General features: G+C 39.1%; 1 protein-coding gene across 8 annotated transcripts in view; it reads left to right on the top strand.

Annotated features, from left to right (window-relative positions):
• nrxn2b (neurexin 2b) overlaps positions 1–18,856 on the top strand; it is a 380,291-nt gene that overhangs the window by 68,793 nt on the left and 292,642 nt on the right. For all 8 annotated transcript variants that reach the window (XM_055218533.2, XM_055218549.2, XM_055218495.2 and 5 more), the window contains exon 2: positions 14,818–15,971. In XM_055218533.2, coding sequence (XP_055074508.2) covers positions 15,251–15,971 — 721 coding nt within the window. In that variant the 5' untranslated portion in view covers positions 14,818–15,250. The remainder of the gene's footprint in view (positions 1–14,817; positions 15,972–18,856) is intronic.

Raw genomic sequence — 18,856 nt, 5'->3', positions numbered from 1 at the left:
ACAAAATACAGCCACTGCAGAAAATGGAGACAAAGAGACGGCCATTTTACACGCATGACTCTGTGTGTGTTGTGTGTATGTGGAAGGTTTAGTGAAGTGTCTCATCAACTCTTTCCGTGCTGTACTCGTTTTACACATAAATGAGAAGGACAGTTTCTTATCTGCAGTCTCTTCAACCTAAATTGTACTCATTTCTGAATCAATGGTAAAACAATAATATACAGAATTACTGAGGAACTAAGGTTGCCATTTTTAATTTGTAAGCATCTTTTAAATGAATACATTGATTTCTGTAAAAGATTTCATGCTATTTGATGAAATGAAAGTGACCCCATCCAAAGACACAAAATAATAAAATGAGCTTTTTATCATTGATTTAACATAAAGGACATTGAAGGAGTTCACAGAAGAGAGAGCGATCACATTCTTCATTGAATACTTCAGTGACTTTATTACTACTGTCATGTCAGGTAAATGATTGGTCACTCTCACGTATATTGTACAAAACCCCATTTTCAGAAAAGGTTAGGACACTGAGAATCTACTGTTGCTTTTCCTGTAATTGTCTGGCTACAATCTTAATGTCCCACTCTGGTGAAAAACAAGTTTTTTATTGTTGTTGTTGTTTTTCGGATTGGTGAATCTCTGCCCATCTTTATTTCTGAAAGACTATAAGATACTCTTTTATACCTAGTCATGCTTAAATGCATTTCCTAAAAACACTGCCCACTTTCTCAAAACCTTAAACCAGGGGTCTCAAACTGGCTTGGGTCCATTTCTGAGACTGACATTTCATTAGAGGGCCGCAGAGCTATTTCAACATTCAAAAAGCATAAAATTTCTGCAAATGTACTGTTTTATTGTATTATGTAACGTATAATAATACTTCTTTTTTTTTAAATACTAATATTTTGGATTTTTTTCAGTCACAGTTTTGACTTCATTATGTTCCATCTGTGTTATTCCACAGTTTTAATAAATATGTGGAAAAATATTAATGATTAATGATCCTAAAACTTTTGAATAGGTAGTAAGGTTGGCTTGATACCAAAATTTTGACTGCAGTACAGTACCAGAACTTAAAACCCCGCATTTGGAACTAAAACGGTATCATAGGTTACAAATAAACAGCTTAAAATAATAAAAAAAAATTAAGAAATCAAACTCTGAAAAGCATTTTTACTTAGCATCTCATATCTTCTGGCTTATCAAAAGTATAAATAGGAATTTTAAAATATAGTTTTATTGATAGGCCTACATGTTGTGACACTGTCACACAAGATACACGTTTTACCGCTCATTATATACAGTATATTGTGATTTTATGTATATTTGAATATTAATAGGTTATACATGTTTTCTTAGCCATTTTATTCCTTTTGCTATTTTATGTGTGTATGTCTTTTATTATGTCTGGTCTATCTGTCATGTCAGTAATCATAGAAATGGCCACTATAAAAGGAAGCACATTGTTAGCTTAGCTTTAGCTCAAACAAAGATGGTGGAGTTTCTTTATATGTGGACTTACCCTTCCAGATATGTTTTGTGGATTATCACTTCAATGGTATAAACACACTGGAGGACACTTTGCATATTTGGACTTTTAACACCCTTGGGGCCCAATCATACACCCGGCACAGTCCACGACGCAAGTGTCTTTGCTAGTTTCAAGCCGGCACAATTATCATTTCCACGTTTAGCACCCATGGGCGTTCTGGTCTGTATATGCAGCATTTTTATCCTGTAAGAAAATCAGCAGTCCAACTGCACAATCCCAAATATCAAAGACAACTCTTAATGTAAACAATGTTACAGTACACAAACAACCAATGAGAAATTTACTCTCAGCATCTCTGCGTCTTCATGCTGCTCTGACCACCTCAAATCTTCATCCACATCACGAACAAACAGATGATTAAACTCTTTCACATCACACCAAAGGACATCTTCCTCCTCTTGTGCTTCCTCCTCTTCCTCACACTCTTCCTCTTTTGCCAATCAGAATCTTTTCATACATTGTTGATTATAAACATACACATGTACAAACTGTTGTTGTGTGTGTGTGTGTGTCTGTGTGGTGTTGTTTACGGGGAAATGAATAATTGTGGAATGACATGTTTACTATTCTATAACCATGGTTTACAGGGACACAGGAAGTTAACTGAAAAGTAAAAAAAAAACATACTCTAAATGGTAGTTTTTCATTGATTAAAGACTGCCAAACAGGTTCAGTGGCGTGTTTACCATTTTGGGGGCCCTATGCAAAGTCCAAGAACCAAGGCCCCCCATGCCCCAGCATTGCCCAAGGTTTTTCAATTGAATTGCACAACAATATTCGGTATATAGAATTAAGTGAGATATATATAAACCGGGTTTATTTTGTTTTACACTGCTTAAAATAACACTAAATTGTTACAGTTTGGTATGCCAAAAAATTCTTGGTTTAAAAAAAATGTTTTTCGCCCCTCTCAGATATATCTTTTGCTTGCAAATGTCTTATAGGATGTATTTAAAACAATGTAATTAATACTGCAACTTCAGTGTCTGACATCTTACTAAAAAAACTAAATGAGGAAAAAGAGGAAGCATTATTCATACTGATCTAACAAACTGAACTAACAAACACCAGCAAACAATATTGTAAGTTGGTTATTGCTTGAATTTATGGATGGGAATCACATAACTCTCATGTTCATATTGTAAAAACAAACTTACTGTGAGATACAAGCATATAGACTGGACATACACTAAAGATGAGATTTTAATGACAATGATGAGATACAGAATATGATTTATGTATTTTAGACATGATTTAAACCCCTGCGTAGTGTCTTTATCATGTCTATACCTGTACGAGCAAGCGTGGAACAAAAGATGCGTGCCACCGATCAAACCAAACCACCAATCACAAGTCTGAAGTAGAGGTCTACACGGAAGACCCGAGACCCGAAGACCCGGGACCCGACCCGGGACCCGTACGGGTTCGGGTCTATATTTTAAATGATCAGCCGGGTCCGGGTCGGGTCTCAATCTATTACTTCGGGTCCGGGTCTGTTTAACATTGTGGGTAATACCCGAGGTCGATCGGACTCGGAGAACACACACTCACATTTAAATAAAATATTTATCCAGCAACAAAAACTTTGATGAACTGTCGCATACATTTTTTTCTATGACGCTAAAATTGCGTTAAAAAGTTTATATTTGGTTGCTCCAACCAGGCAGCTAACGCGCATGCGGTGTTGTAATGTTTCTCTGGCTACCAGTCAGGAGCTTCTGCAGTTAGACGCAATGACTTTACCTTTGACAATTGGCTATTTTAATTTAGAAGGCGGGACCTATTCCGCCGTACCGCGCATTTTGCACTGACGTGACTTCTATAATTTTTATAATAATATTATAAATTGACCGTCTTGCTGTTATATCTAAAGTTTTCGCGACTCTGCTCAAAGAGCACAGAGATGATAGCAAAGAAGTAAAGCTGACAAAAGCAGCCATGGCACTGAACGAGCAATCGTTATTATAATCCAAATGGGCAAACATTATTAAGCAAGTTGACCCGATTCACAACAAAGTGGACTTTTAAAGCTGGAATAAGCATTAAACATTTCAATCGTCAAGAGAGGAATAACATGGATGGAACTTTCTTGGAAATAAGGATTGTGCATCACACACAGTCAGGTACAAGGAGGGAGAAGACTGACTTCTAACGTTATGGGTAAGACAAAAAGTTTAATTTTCGCTACTTGTTTATTGACTTATTAATAACATTTAGCTAAAGAATATTTGCCGGTCGGGTCTGTGTCTTCCCGGACGGGCTCGGGTCCAGATTTTAAATAATAGACGGGTCCGCGTCGGATCCGGGTCCAGCTTTTAAATAATAGACGGGTCCGGGTCGGTTCCGGGTCCAGCTTTCAAATAATAGACAGGTCCGGGTCGGTTCAGTGTAGCACATTTACGGGTCTGATCGGGTTCGGGTAGAAATTTTTGGACCCGTGTAGACCTCTAGTGTGAAGCCTAAAGTCTTTAAAGTAAACTTGACCATCGAGTGAATGTTGTGCAGTTACGAGAGCACAGAGAGAGTCGAGCGAGCGCTCATTCCAGCACTTGTGTGGCTGCTTCTGTGCAGAGGTGCGCTGTCCCGTAGAGTTCGCTCATCTGAGCTTGTCCATAGTGTTCTGCGTGCGCGTATCTCTCGCACGCGCGTGGTTTTTGTGCGGGCGACTTTTGGGTCTGATTAAACACCATATATAATTGGTTCGCGCAGCGCAGATCACTCGAGTGGCGCAGTTTCGTCCTTCTTTTGATGAGTTCGGCTTCCCATACTATATGTGCCCTCGCGAGGATGCGCGCATATATTATTCTGCGTGCATAGTTGCACATCTCTCGCTCGCGCGTGCTTTCTCCGTGCCTTAGATTTGGGTCTGAATAAACGTAACATACTTTCGCACACCTTGTGGCCAGTAGGGGGCCCCCAAGCCCGCGAAGCCATACGCAATTGCGTGGTTTGCGTGGTGGGTAAACACGCCACTGAACAGGTTTGCTGTGTACTGGGTACACAGCAAAATCATCAGTGTTAAATCAACACTGCCGGTGTTTATATGCATAAATAAAACCAGACCTGGTGGTTCCCATATATACACCAGCAGTGTTGATTTAACACTGGTGATTTTGCTGTGTAGGGTTAGGGGAATAGAATATACAGTTTGTACAGTAGAAAATACATTGCGTCTATGGAAATGTCCCCATAAACTACATATGCCAGGGTTCCCCAAATCTTACCCTGAAGGGCCGGAGCACTGCAGAGTTTAGCTCCAACCCTGATCAAACACACATGAGCAAGCTGATCAAGGTCTTCACCATCACTAGACAATCACTAGATTAGGGTTAGAGCTAAACTCTGTAATGCATTGGTCCTCCAGGGTAAGATTTGGGGAACCCTGACATATGCCAACGTGTGTGTGTCTCTGTTGGTGTGCGTGCATGTATGTGTGTTATGTGAGAAACGGACCACAAAAAACAGGCTGGAGCAGAGCAGAGCTTTATATTATATTTCTGAAGTTCACCCTTTAAGCTGACGTTATAACAGAACGTAGCTACTGCGAAGATCTCGCTTTGCGTCAGTATCTCACGAGCTGCCGTGAGGTGTGTTTCCAGCCCTATAATCACTTCTGCCATATGGTGCTCCGAGGTAAAGCACAGGCCGGGAATCTAACGCGGTTGAGCGAATGACGGTAATCACGGCTGTAAATCTGGGCTACAATCTCGCACTAAACAGATGAAGGCGAGGTTATCGCGTCATCTCCTGCCGAGAGGCTGCACTGGGGTTCATTATAATCTGATACGAGACATCGCTTCACTCGAAGCATCTTCTCACTGGAGTTTTCGCATTGCTCTCTTTCTTTCTCCTAAGTTAAATATGTTTATCCAATCAGCAGTGATGACTCCTGCTGTTAATAAAGCCCATTTGAATCAGTTCTGATTAGCCAATCAAACGCGACATGCCGCCTGCTGATAGAGACGCTTTCCTGCTTCATTTCCATGCCAAACATTCTGCCATGATGATTGCGCTTTAGCTGTCACACAACAGACTCAAATCTACTCACTATACTTGAATACAGGTTAAGTGCATTTACTATAATCTAATGTAGCTCAAAATATTAGCTGTGGTTTAAGAGGTTTAGGGATTCGCTCAATATTATTCACTAGAAATAGGCTAGATGACAACGACAATAATTGCACGATGAGGACAGGGCAGAGCTAGAGATTTCAGACCCCTGAAATGATCGAAAAATATGTATCATTTAGGTACAGACATCTATACTATTGGTCCCAACTTGTACTTTTGAGGTTATTATATGCACTCTTCCTTCTTTATTTAGATTTTGGACAATGTATAAATCTCAACTTCAAAAATCTTACGGTTTTGTGGTCCAGGGTCACAAATATGTTAATATTATTATGTGGGTTTTATTTCTTTTTTCACAGTTCTTGTAAAATTGTTTTGAAGCAATGAAACGCTGTAAATAAAAGTGCTATACAAATAAATGTGACTTGACTTACACAACAATGCCACACACACACACACACACCCATGCACATCCATGTAAACATAGTAAAAAACAGGAAGTGCTATATTTATTCTATTTGTAAACTTCTGACCTGAGATTAACATTTACGAAGCTCACTTATTGCAATATCTAATCCAGCTGACCTCAAGTCAGTGCAAGGATTGACTTTGACTTTGTCGTAGATGCCACCAAGAGAGACTCAGTTAGTGGACAGATAACAGACCTGTCTGCACCTTAGTGCCCTGTGTAGTGCACTCAAGCATCTTATCTGTGGAGATAGTGATGAGACACACACTGGGGAGAGTCTTATCAGTAAAGCGCCGATGGAGCGCTTCAGTATTCTTACCGTGACCTTCACGCCGCTCTTCCATGTTTCTGATGGAAAGTTGGCTGTCATACTTAAGCCTGCGACCATGTGGCCGACTGGCTGTGTTACTCGCAGCGGACGGGTCTGTCACAAAATTTTCTCCACTTTAATTTCAACGGCTTCAAACACCTTAACCTGTTTTGAGTTGGGACAACATGAATGATTTTTATGCTCCCACTGCTGGAACGAAGCTATCATTAGGAGTGGATGCAGATTTAAAACAAGATGAAAGAGGCTTATTCATGTTTAATATTCTGGTATAAATATGATGTTTTAAAGAAAAAGTTGTGTTGAAGAGCATTTGTTAGGATGTTGACCGCTTACACTGGTTTCTGTTGACTCCCCTTCACTTTTAGTTTACTTATCGGCTTCAGTTACAATATTTGAGTGAAATCTGACCGGATGGTTAAATAGTCGGGTTTGTAACCCAAAGGTCGCGGATTTGATTCCTGTAAGGCATCTTTCGCTCGGGTTGCTCCCGGGGCACCGCACTGAACGACTGACCGGTGCTCCTGGTGTGTGTTCACTAGTCACTGGGATGAGTTAAAGGCAGAATATGGGTTACCACATTTGACAATCACGTCACTTTGCAGGTTTGATGGGCTGTTTAGCAGCTGTATATATTATTATTTCTATCTCCCGTCCTCGTTTCTGATGGCCATCATCTCTTTCACTCATTCAATCAGTTTGTTGGAAACAGCCGTATAGTCTGTGCTCCTCACCACCACAGATGCTTTAATAAGGTGCAGATTTTGGGCTGTTGGTGTGCATAAAGCAAATTGCTTTTTGACAGTTTGGTTAAGATAGTAATGCAGAGTCATTTACTGCAGACAATTTGCTTTGGATTGCAATTCTCTGCTGCACACGGTGTGTGTTTCAGGCCAGGAGAGTTTGTTGTTCTCCGTTTTAGTCTCTGTTGAAAACTCTGGAAACATTTTAGTCTGGGAAACACGTATTCACTATTATTCCCATGCAGAGACTTTCTGATTGACATTCAGATGGGCCAATCACAGTTCATTTGGTTGTTATTTGTCATTAAGGGTGGATATGTTTGTGTGTGTGTGTGTGTGTGTGTGTGTGTGTGTGTGTGTGTGTGTGTACTCTACCGGATAATCCCAAATGTCCCCACAAAAATAAGAATACCACTTTTTTATCTTGTATGGATATTTTTTGGTCCCCATGAGGCAACAAGCTTATAAATCAAAATTAAAAATCTAAAATAGCAGAAAGAGGTTTAATGTTTGGGGGGTTTAAGTTTGGTGATGGGAATAGAATATACAGTTTGTACAGAATAAAAACCATTACGTTTAAGAAATCATTTTAGATGACTTTTTAAAAAAGTAATTAGATTTAAAATAACTAATAACTACTAAATATCCTTCTATGTGTGTTTTCTTGAGTATTTTAATGACACAAACAATACATTTGTCCTTAGGTTAAAGACATTTTTGGATATTAAGGATATTTTAAATAAGAGGACACATTTGTAATGAAACTAATACATCAGTCATACAGGGTCTCCATTCCCTCCGTCCCCTTGCGTTCTCCTGGTCCCCCGTTCCCAACCCTGATATCAGCATTGTATGAAGTATTACGTTTTTGTGTTGTTTTGGGGGCAGCTCAGTGGGTAGCACCGTTTCCTCAAAAGAAGGTACCCGGTTCGAGCCCGGAGAGGTTGGGTGGAGTTTGTATTTTCTCCCTGTCTGTGTGGGTTCAAAACTTGTGTATAGATCAACTTGTGTGTAGATGGACTGGTTCTCACCATGAATATATCCATAGATGCTGGAATGATGTTAAGAAGAAATGATCAAACACATTTTCTATTATGTGCTGTGTTTGACAATGACTAGGTAGGTTTAACTGTTGTGTACTTTTAAGAGTTTTTAAGGATACACTAACACTAACCAGAATGGTTTCATTGTTATCTTTGCTTAACAGAATATTTTTTGTTTCATAAATAAGATCTAATTGATCTACATCTAAATTTGATGAACTTGGTTCACTAAATTACACACGAATCTGCATTATATAATCGAAATGTTTAGCAGGAGGTCAGCTTTTCTCAATGTATAATTCGCACACTGGTTTGAAATGTTACAGCTCACTGCTTAGTAACACACAATAGCCAATCTGAAACCGAACAGCACGAGTCGTTCACAGTAACGAAAACTTTACAGTCACAGATGCTGAAAGGCGAGACGAGTGCTTCTATAAATCACTTTATTTCTCCAATCAAACAGAGGAAAAATATTTAGGCAGCATAGTCATATCAATGAGGATTTGCCACCCTGCAAGCAATTTTGTGTAAAAAAAAAAACATCCAAACACACCCCAGATGTGTAGGCTAAAACAAGGCAAAATTTGAGCTGTCATTGAACATTTTATAGACATCTAACCATAGCCCATAAATAAATAAATCAATGTAAGCAAACAGCGTGTAATCACTGTGGACTTTGTTTACATGATGGAATATCAGACATCTCACAAGTTATTGTTAAGTTTATTTTGTCTAGAAGTGGGTCACTCATAGCCAGACTATATCAAATCTTTATAGGTAACATAGATGGTGAAATCACGGCTATTGCTTGCTGGCCACTCGAACTCCGCTCTCCCTTTAAAGCCATAATGTGCTTCATTTGAAATGAAAAAAGACAGACCTCAGGTGAACCAGGCCAGTTGACTGTCACGGGTAAATCCAATCTGTCAATTGACCTAAGCTAGGCCACGCCCCCAAACACGAGCCAATCACAGTGCACATAGCTAACCCAATACACTCGTGTAGTAGTAGCTGTTCAAGAGATCAGCATTGGGTTTGCTTGTGGAGATACCCATGAAGCAATAAAATCCCCAGATGGTGCTAATAACCAGGACTCAACCTCTCTGTCTTCCTCTCCCAAATTCCAGTTCACTAAAGGTCTACTGAATCTATGTATTGTCATATTCATTCTATGTTGTGATACTACAAAGGTTTCATCTTCATGTTTGGTGTCGTTTAAAAGGTGATCATGGGATGGGTAAAAAGGTGTAATTTCTATAATGCTAAGAGAAAGTGTATTAAAGACATAATCTGTACTCCTGTGAGTGGTGTCACATCATGAGATGATCTAGATTACAGATGGTTAACAGTCCCATTTGGTACTTCTCTTCAGGTCACGAGAACCGACCAACCAAATCCTGATTTGAGATTTTATTATTCTTTGTCTCATTCTGTGTATATAAGGTGGCTTGGCAAGAGACTCGGGGAAGATTTCTTTAGCAAGAATCTTCCCCACACTTTGTGTGTGTGTGTATTCAAACATTATGGAAGCATCTGTATTCAGACTTGCCACACTGCTGTGTGTCGCAGGTATGATTTGACTTTGTGATTTTATTTTATTTACTACTGTTATTTGAGATATAAATGTTGATGTTTTGATTAATGAATCTGAAAACTAAATGATTGATTTAAGTGTAACCTGCCTGGCACAATATATTGTTATAATTGATTCATTTTCAGAAATTGTTTTGATTTAGTTTAATTCTTTCAGAAATTATTATTTCCAGTAGATTAGAAGGAGTCTAGTATTACCGCAAAATAAATTTGTCAGGATATGATCACACTGGTGTTTTGATGGTCGAATGGAGCATGGGGCACATTCACCAGGACTCTCAGATTTCTGTCTATCACCTGCCTAGCAAGTTGCATGATTGTGACTGAAGTACCTATTTTTATGATCGGAGCAAGCATTGAGCGGCCAGACATAAAAGTATTAGTTTACCCGGCAACCTCTGACTAAGATCAGACTGACAATTTTGTGTCCGTGAGATATACGCAATGGCCGACTAATACTCTGTGCGATATCGGGTCCCTAATGAACGAATAACTAAGACTATGGGAATGTATAAATAATCAATTATCTAAATTACTATTAACATAATGTATTACGTTTGATTATATAATTTGGATTCAGATTGGGAAACTCACAGAGTCAAATAAGAGTAAAAGACTAAATTTGAATGAATGTTTTAATTCTTAAAGGAGGAGATTCAGAATACAAGATCCCTTCTCTTCTGTACATTTTTGCCTGGAGCTAAAGCTTTTCATCGACCTTCTCAACAATAAAATTATTAATATAACCCTCCAATGCATAGTTAAGGCCCTTTTGGTGACTCGAGATGATATATAGTCTTTCTGTCTCCAAAAATCATGAATTTCCTCCTGTGAAATGTCTCCTACTGTGACAGCTGCCATAGTGCCTGTTCCCCGAATGTTGATTGTTTGTCCGAGTGAGTGGAGGGGGCGTGGCTTATGGGATGAAATAAGGCTGAAAATGATTAACAAATACATGAACATATATCTGTGAACTTGAAGCACGTTACAAATGTATTTTACTATCCACGTGCAAATGTCTTGAGATTTGATTATGTGAACATCAGAATTTAAATGAATGTGTATTGATTTGTACAAATACAAATGTTTTATTTTGTATTTAAATATCATAATTTGCGCATGAAAAAAGGAGGTGTGCATTTGTGGATCAGGTGACACGTGTGCATTAATCCCGTTAGCTCATAAAATGCTTTAAACGGCAAAATGAAAGTCTCAATATACAAATGAACAGAACGGGATTAATGCACACGTGTCACCTGATCCACAAATGCACATTTCCTTTTTTCATGCGCAAATTATGAAATTTTAAATACAACATAAAACATTTGTATTTGTACAAATCTATACACATTTATTAAAATTTAGATGTTTACATATTCAAATCTCAAGACATTTGCTCGTGGATAGTAAAATACATTTGTAACATGCTTCAAGTTCACAGATACATGTGCATGTATTTGTTAATCATTTTCAGCCTAATTTCATCCCATAGTGGCTTAGCCATAGGTCAATTAAAAGCAACACTTAACTGAGAGGTTACACAGGCCATCACCAGGGGTAGTTCAATACACACACACAGATTTAAAAAAAATTATAGGAAGTTTTTATAGACATAATGTTTTTTATTCTGTTTATTCTATTGCCCTCCTCTAACCCAGTGATTCTCAACCGGTGGACAGCAGAACACAATCTGGTTGGCGCGTAGGCAGTAGTACACTACTTACAAATGATTTTTATGTATTTTTAATTGACAATCTTGTTATGGTAATCTTGTTATTTTCTAAACTTTTTCATTCAAGATGCATGATCTCAAAGCCCATTGATGTTTGGATATTGCAACAACAATCACATCACAACGTCAGAAAAAAGGTTTCTTAATTCAGATGCAGTCAATATTATGTTAAAGGTATAATTTTCATGGTGTTAATATTTTAAATTCAAACACACGGGTGGGATCTGCCTGCGGTGCTCCGCTGTGACTGCAGTGTGCGATATCCTGAAAAGAAACAAAAGCCTTACCTCTGCAGTGTAGATGCCTTTAAAACACACACGCTATTCCTTCCTTTTGCGCTGCTGTTTGACATACATTGCACTTCACTTTTTGATGCTCAAGGTTTCCCCTTTATTGACATTTTTTTATGTGCAGGGTACTTTCAGTTGTTTGGTTTATGTGTCACATAAAGACACATTTCATTTTGTCTATGTGTACAAGTACAAATCATTTTTAATACAGCCACCGAAAAAATAGAGAGACCACTCCAGTTTAACATTTTAACATTTCTGCATGTATTGCGACTGTTTCAGTTCACTGTCTAATGAATTACAACAAAGTCACAATTAAGAGTTACAATAAAGTCACCCAATGTAAAAGACTAAGAGATGAAAAGATGTGATTAAAAATTCCTGTAAATATTCAGTTTTGAACTAATACTAAATGGCATGTAAAAACATAGTTCTGTGTGTCGTTGCTGTATTAAAAATCTGAATCTTTTTTGTATATTGACCACTTTTTCAATATCAGTAAATAAAAAAAAGATTAGGGTTATTTTTTTTTACCAAACTTCCCGACAAAACGAATGAAAGGCTGTTTGAAAGGCTTCAGGACCAGGAGTGCCCACTCCTGCTATAAATACATTTAGGCTTGAAGTGATTTCTTAATTTTTTCTGTGGTTAGGGTTAAAACTTTAAAGATATCACTTATCAAAAGTTGGGTACCATCCGTGAGTACTAATAAAGTCTAAGCCTATAAGGTGGAACTTTAAGGGGCGGTTTCCCAGACAGGGATTAGCTTAAGCCAGGACTAGACCTGAGTTTAATTGGGAAATATAACTAGGCAAAACAAAGGGCACTGATGTATTTTAAGATATGTCAGTGCAAGTTGTTTTGAGTTTGGACAGCTCTTACATTTATTTTAGTCTAGGACTAGTCTAATCTCTGTCCGGGAAACCACCCCTAAATGTTTTTGCCACTGAAAATGATGCCTGTTGTTTGGTTACCCATTGGAAGCAATGGCATTTCTTATTTCTTTACACTTTTATAGACACATCGTCTTTTGCTTTTAATTGAATGGGTGATCATGAACCTGTCGATTTTATAGTTTTATACTGTTGTCTGAGGTCTACTTATGATGTTTGCATGGTTTTACATTAAAAAAACATCAAAAGCAATAAGTTATAGGCTATTTTGGTATGTATAATGTATAGTATGTATGGTATGTATATGGTTATACAGCGACTACGTTTTTCCACAACTGAACACTTCGTTTCCATGGGTACTCATAACAGATCACTGCGTCAAAATAAAAGTCTCTCAGGAAAAATATATTTAAAAGCCATTTTGGTTAAATTCGGCAAGCTTTAAAGACATGTTTACTGATTATTGAGACACTGCATAGGTTTGCTTCGCTCCTGTCCCCCACGTATGTCACTCGGACATGTGGGTGGGGCTACAAAAACAGTTTTTGCCTTTTGAATTTGAAGGTGGGGATTAGAATCTATACAACGTCACAGATTGGCACATTCCTGAACCAACCGTTTTCTTGGCTTGGTGTCGAAAATTGTTATATTTCAGTAACGAGGACGTTTTTAGTTCTGAAGCTTGCATGATGTTCAAGTATGATGACCACTTTATTAAAAGTGATTGTTTGATTCAGCGCTCCTTTAATTGACTCCATAGTAATGTGAATGGCATGTCACAAGGCATCTTTGTGTGTTTTCATTTTTTGTTATTCTGCGTTTGTATACTATCATATTTGGAAAGGTGGTCCTCTGAATGTTTTTTAAGCAACCATTGATGGGCTGTGAGTTGCAAAAGGCTGAGAACCCAAACCTTAAACCTCCCAGAAAACTTTATACATTTTCAAATAAACATAATTTAGATTTTAACTATCCTTGTGGGGAAATTTTTACAAAAACCTGTACGCACACACAAACCCGTGCGCACACGCGCATACACATTGTGAGTTGTGTGACCCTGCGGGGCATCTGGACGTTGAATAAGTGCCATTGCTGTCTCTGCAGTGAATACTTATATATTCATATGAGGAGCTTTATAATTATCTGACCTTTGTTAAACATGGCTCAGTCTTCTACAGTATTATTCATATGAATGTGCATTTATTTAGTTATTTTACAGCTTATATTATTTATGAAAATACATTTTTACAGCAGCCACAGCTAGACAATGAGTGTCATTTTGTATAACGACACAAATACCAATAAATTGATGAGCAAACCATAGTAAATTTTATTGCATTAGACCTGACAGTTCCTTATTAAAAAATATAAAATGATAACCCTTCACATAAGATTTCCTTTGCATCCAAACAAACGCCTTTAATGCCATTTCTTTTTTTTTTAAATAATGTAATCATTTAAAATGTAATAATTATTTTTCACAGTTTCAGTTATTTTACAGTATTTTCATGACTTGTAACGCTGTAAAAAAGTGTTATATAAAGTTAAGTTTGTGTATGTGTGCGTCAATATCAAATAAAGGAGTGAAATACTGGAGTGAGAGGTGTCAGGTCATTGGAAGACAAGTGTTTAATTGTGAATAGTTAAGATCTCTGTTATAAAATGATGTGAAGAGCTTGATAATGGCAGAAAGGTCAAGAGCATCGATCAGACTCCCCAACATCAATCCCCTATAATAGAAAAATTAGCATTTAGCTATATGACAGAAATTGCACTTCCTCTCATCTGCCTATGGCCGAATTATGGGTGACCTGAAACATCTGGGTAAGTTAGTGAGGTCACTGTTGTTAGTTAGTTAGTTATTAATACACAAATTGTTGTGTCAAATTGGTTGTGTTGCTGAGCTCTGAAGATGCTTATGTGTGAGCCGGTGATGAAGTTGTGGTAATGTTTTCTGCTTTTTCAGGATTCTCTCAGACCTGAAATCAGCTTGTTGTACCCTAGATTTATCTCAGGAACAAGACCATGTTTGCTTGTGTTTGGTAGGATTGCATACCCTGTATCTAATAAAGATTTTTTGTTTTTATCTTGTAGGCCTGGAGAATGTTGAAATCTGGAGTGCAATAAAACTTTCTTGCCATGATTCCTCGCGTATCCTGCAGTGCAGATATAAAGCGGATAAGCAGTTGAAAATGACCCTCGCCTGTGCTCCGGAAAACACCAGATAGCTTCTCTGCGTTTACTTCTTCGGAGACATCTGTTGGAAACCCAAAAAGGTGCTTGGAATTCAACATTTCTGCGTATCCTTCCAGCCTGTGCCTGATACACCAACCGATGGCGAGACTACAGATAGAGTCTGGATAAAGCAGTGACGGTGAAACAAAGGGAAAAAAAGGATTTTTCTCCGCACATCATTCCATGTAGCTCAGGTAAAGATTTCAATTTTCTTGACTGGGACAGACATCCCAAACGTCATTTGCCTAATAAACACAAACACTGCACTGGAGATTTTTGAGCTTGTGACTGGATGGGTGAAATGAAGACAAAGGCTCGTTCCATCCTGTGGCCCCTGGGGCCAGTAGTATTAGCAGGGCTCTTTGTGTCCACGGGGGCCCTTGAGTTTGGCGGCGCTCCCGGACAGTGGGCGCGTTACGCCCGTTGGGAGGCAGGCTCGATCGGAGAGCTCAGTTTTAGCCTGAAAACCAACGCGAGCAAGGCGCTCGTCCTGTACCTCGATGATGGCGGCAACTGTGATTTTCTGGAGCTGTCGCTCACCGGTGGACACCTGCAGCTCAGATTCGCCATTCACTGTGCTGAACCCGCCTCGCTACAGATGGAAACCCGCGTCAACGACGACCGCTGGCACATGGTGCTGCTCACGCGTAACTACCGCGAGACCATGCTGATGGTGGACGGGGAAACCAAAGTGGCTGAAGTTCGTTCCAAGCGCAAAGAAATGGCTGTTGTCAGTGACCTTTTCGTGGGAGGAATTCCGCCTGACGTACGTCTGTCCGCGCTCACGTCCAGCACGGTAAAATACGAACCTCCGTTTTTGGGATTGATCTCCAACCTGAAGGTGGGCGAGATGCCCCCGACTTTACTAAACAGTAACGGGATTCATAACGATCTGGAGTACCTGTGCACCAAGCAGAACCCGTGTCTCAACGGCGGATACTGCACCGTCCGGTTCGGGGAGGTCCACTGCGACTGTTCGCATACGCGCTTCAGGGGAAAATACTGTAAAGAAGGTAACGGAAAATTGCACACGAACACAGTGAAATTTCTTTTATTTGGCCTTGCCAGTTAGCAACCCTATAACCGTGCAGAAGAGTAGGCTGTTTGGACAAAAATTTTTCTAGCGAACATCATATAAATGATTTCATTGCTGTACTGTTGAAATGTATATATTCTCTCTTTGTCTTGCGACTAATCGTCGTGCATCTGGTCTGCGCTGGTGTCATTCTAGGGCCTTTGACATGGATGGGTTGTTCACAGAAGGGTTAGGGCTTTATAAACTATTTGATGACAAAGAAAGTAAAAGAGACCTCCTACATCATTTAAGGGCAGTGTTATGTATAAAGACTCATTTCTACTGTTTGAATGAAATATGCCTGATGGATATTGTATCCAAAACACATAACTGGCTTCTTATATTGCCATTGTTCTAAAGTTCAAGAAATTATTTAAGGGTCAATTAAGGTTTGATGTATGAGAAATACCTCAAATTTAAAAACCCTTACTAGATTGAGACAAACAAGACTTGTAAAAAAAGAGATGAACACTACACTACAGTAGAAGTAAATGTGAACACATAAAAATGTTAAACGTTTCCAATTGAAGGATTGGTTTCTCGGGAACCCCTGAGTTTGACAGGTCCTGACCTACAGCACGGTGTCTGGACCTGAACTCATGTAGTTGAAAAGTGCTGCGTGTTTGTTTTGATTCAGCATCAGATAAATAATTGAAAGGGCGCTCATGGACTCAGCCAGCAAGTTTGATTTCAGATAAATCAGATGTATGCTTACAATTCTACATGAATGTTGTGTGCCGGCCGCTGTCAGTGTCATGTATGCTTTTGGTGGAAAAGTTCTGTGAAAGATTTTTGACTCTGTGCACACACACACGCACGCACACACACAGATACCTGGAGCAGTGGGCAGCTATCACTGCAGCGCCCAGGCAGCAAACTGGGGTTAAGGTGTTTTGCTCGAGGGCACCACAGTCACAACCTACCGGCCCTGAGACAGCAACTTTTGGGTAAGAAGCCTGACTCTCTAACAACTGACTGTAGATGTTTAACACAGCCATCTGTTTATAATTTACACTAGAGACATTTACTCATCATCTCTCTGTAATTCAATCAACACAAACCACTGCACATCGCTCCTGTCATTTAAATGATCACTTTTAATGTGCACCTTAATCTCATGTCCTCCCGCTTCTACGCTAATCTGATTTTACATCTGTAATTAAAGAAAGAGAAAACTTTATTTCTATCGGTTAGATTAGGTGATCTATTACACCTTCTGATGAGAGCTCAAATCTAAATACAAGTCAAACAGAAGTTTAAAGTGATGTGACCAGAAATAAATTGAACAATGAAACCACTGAATGGCTGAACTGAGAAAAGATTGATTCAAAATGCCTCCTTTTATACACCACAAAAGAAAAACGTAATTTATGAACAACACGTGGCTCAGAAAAATCCTTCCATAAAATGTAAAAAAATAAATAAAAAGCAAGCATAGGCAAGATTTCCCTTCTATTGTATGAATATTTTCACAGGGAACTAAATCTCATCAGAAGAGTCACCACCTGAAGAACCTTTAATGTGCTGAGAAACAAGCATTGACTTTAATGCTCTGTGTTATTCCTGCTGCTTAAGTTTCTGCCCACAAGCCACTTTACATTCTCAAAGACAGCGACACAGAGCAGACAAGTGCATGGAAATCTCCTCTGTCCTGATTCTCTCGAAAGGGCAAACGTATCCTGCGGTCACAGTGGCGGTACATTGGTATTCTGCTCCGAGTTTCTCCGAGAACATAACAGTCTCGACTCTATCTGACCCACCCATCCAATCACAGAAGAGAGAGAGAGAGAGAGAGAGAGAGAGAGAGTTGCATTTCTTGTATGCAGTTCAGGCACAATTGCTTTGGCAATTCAGATGTAAAGGTTTTATCACGCCAATAAAGTACACCAATACTGAAATTGAGAGAAATAACTGAATGTGTTAAAGATGAAGAAAAGATCAAAGGAGAGAAGGAAAGAAAGGATTAGGAGGATGAGTGTAGAAGAACACAAGATGGTTACAGCACTCGAATCAGAAACAAACTTGTTTTACAAAAGAGGAGGAAACCGCAGTGAATCCTTTTCCCTAAAGATGAGCTTCACAGAAGAAGACAGAAAGCTCTGAAGCTCCAGTTTAAAACAATCAACTGTGTGTGTGTGTGTGTGTGTGTCTGTCTGTCTGTCTGTCTGTCTGTCTGTCTCTCTCTCTCTCTCTCTCTCTCTCTGTGTGTGTGTGTCTGTCTCTCTGTCTGTCTGTCTCTGTGTGTGTGTGTGTGTGTGTGTGTGTGTGTGTGTGTGTGTCTCTCCGTCTGTCTCTCTGTCTCTCTGTCTGTCTCTGTGTGTGTGCGTGTGTGTGTGTGTGTGTCTGTGTGTCTCTCTCTCTCTCTCTCTCTCTCTCTCTCTCTCTCTGTGTGCATCTCTCTTTCTCTGTCTGTCTGTCTTTTTCTCTGTGTGTGTCTCTCTCTCTCTCTCTCTCTCTCTCTCTCTCTCTCTCTCTCTCTCTCTCTCTCTCTGTGTGTGTGTGTGTGTGTCTGTCTCTCTGTCTGTCTGTCATAATAAACAATACAATTCTATTTGTTCCTTAAATAAATCAAACTTTTAGTGTTTGTTAAGTCGAGTAAGCGCTGTATATATATTCACAGAAGCTCTTCATCATTTACCCTTGCATTATAAACATGCAGACGCCAGGTTTCGTCACAACCCACAGGCAGATGTAAACATTTTTAAGTGTTTGTTAAACTTCTTTAAAAGACAAAACTGAACGAAACATTGCATTTTACTGTGGTCAACACAACTGCCATTGGTTGAGCAACGCTGTTAAAAAACATGCATGCATTGCAGAGTT

Source organism: Misgurnus anguillicaudatus, chromosome 21 (genome assembly GCF_027580225.2).
Source record: "Misgurnus anguillicaudatus chromosome 21, ASM2758022v2, whole genome shotgun sequence".
Taxonomy (NCBI): Eukaryota; Metazoa; Chordata; class Actinopteri; order Cypriniformes; family Cobitidae; genus Misgurnus; species Misgurnus anguillicaudatus.
This window is presented reverse-complemented; position numbering and strand designations above follow the sequence as displayed.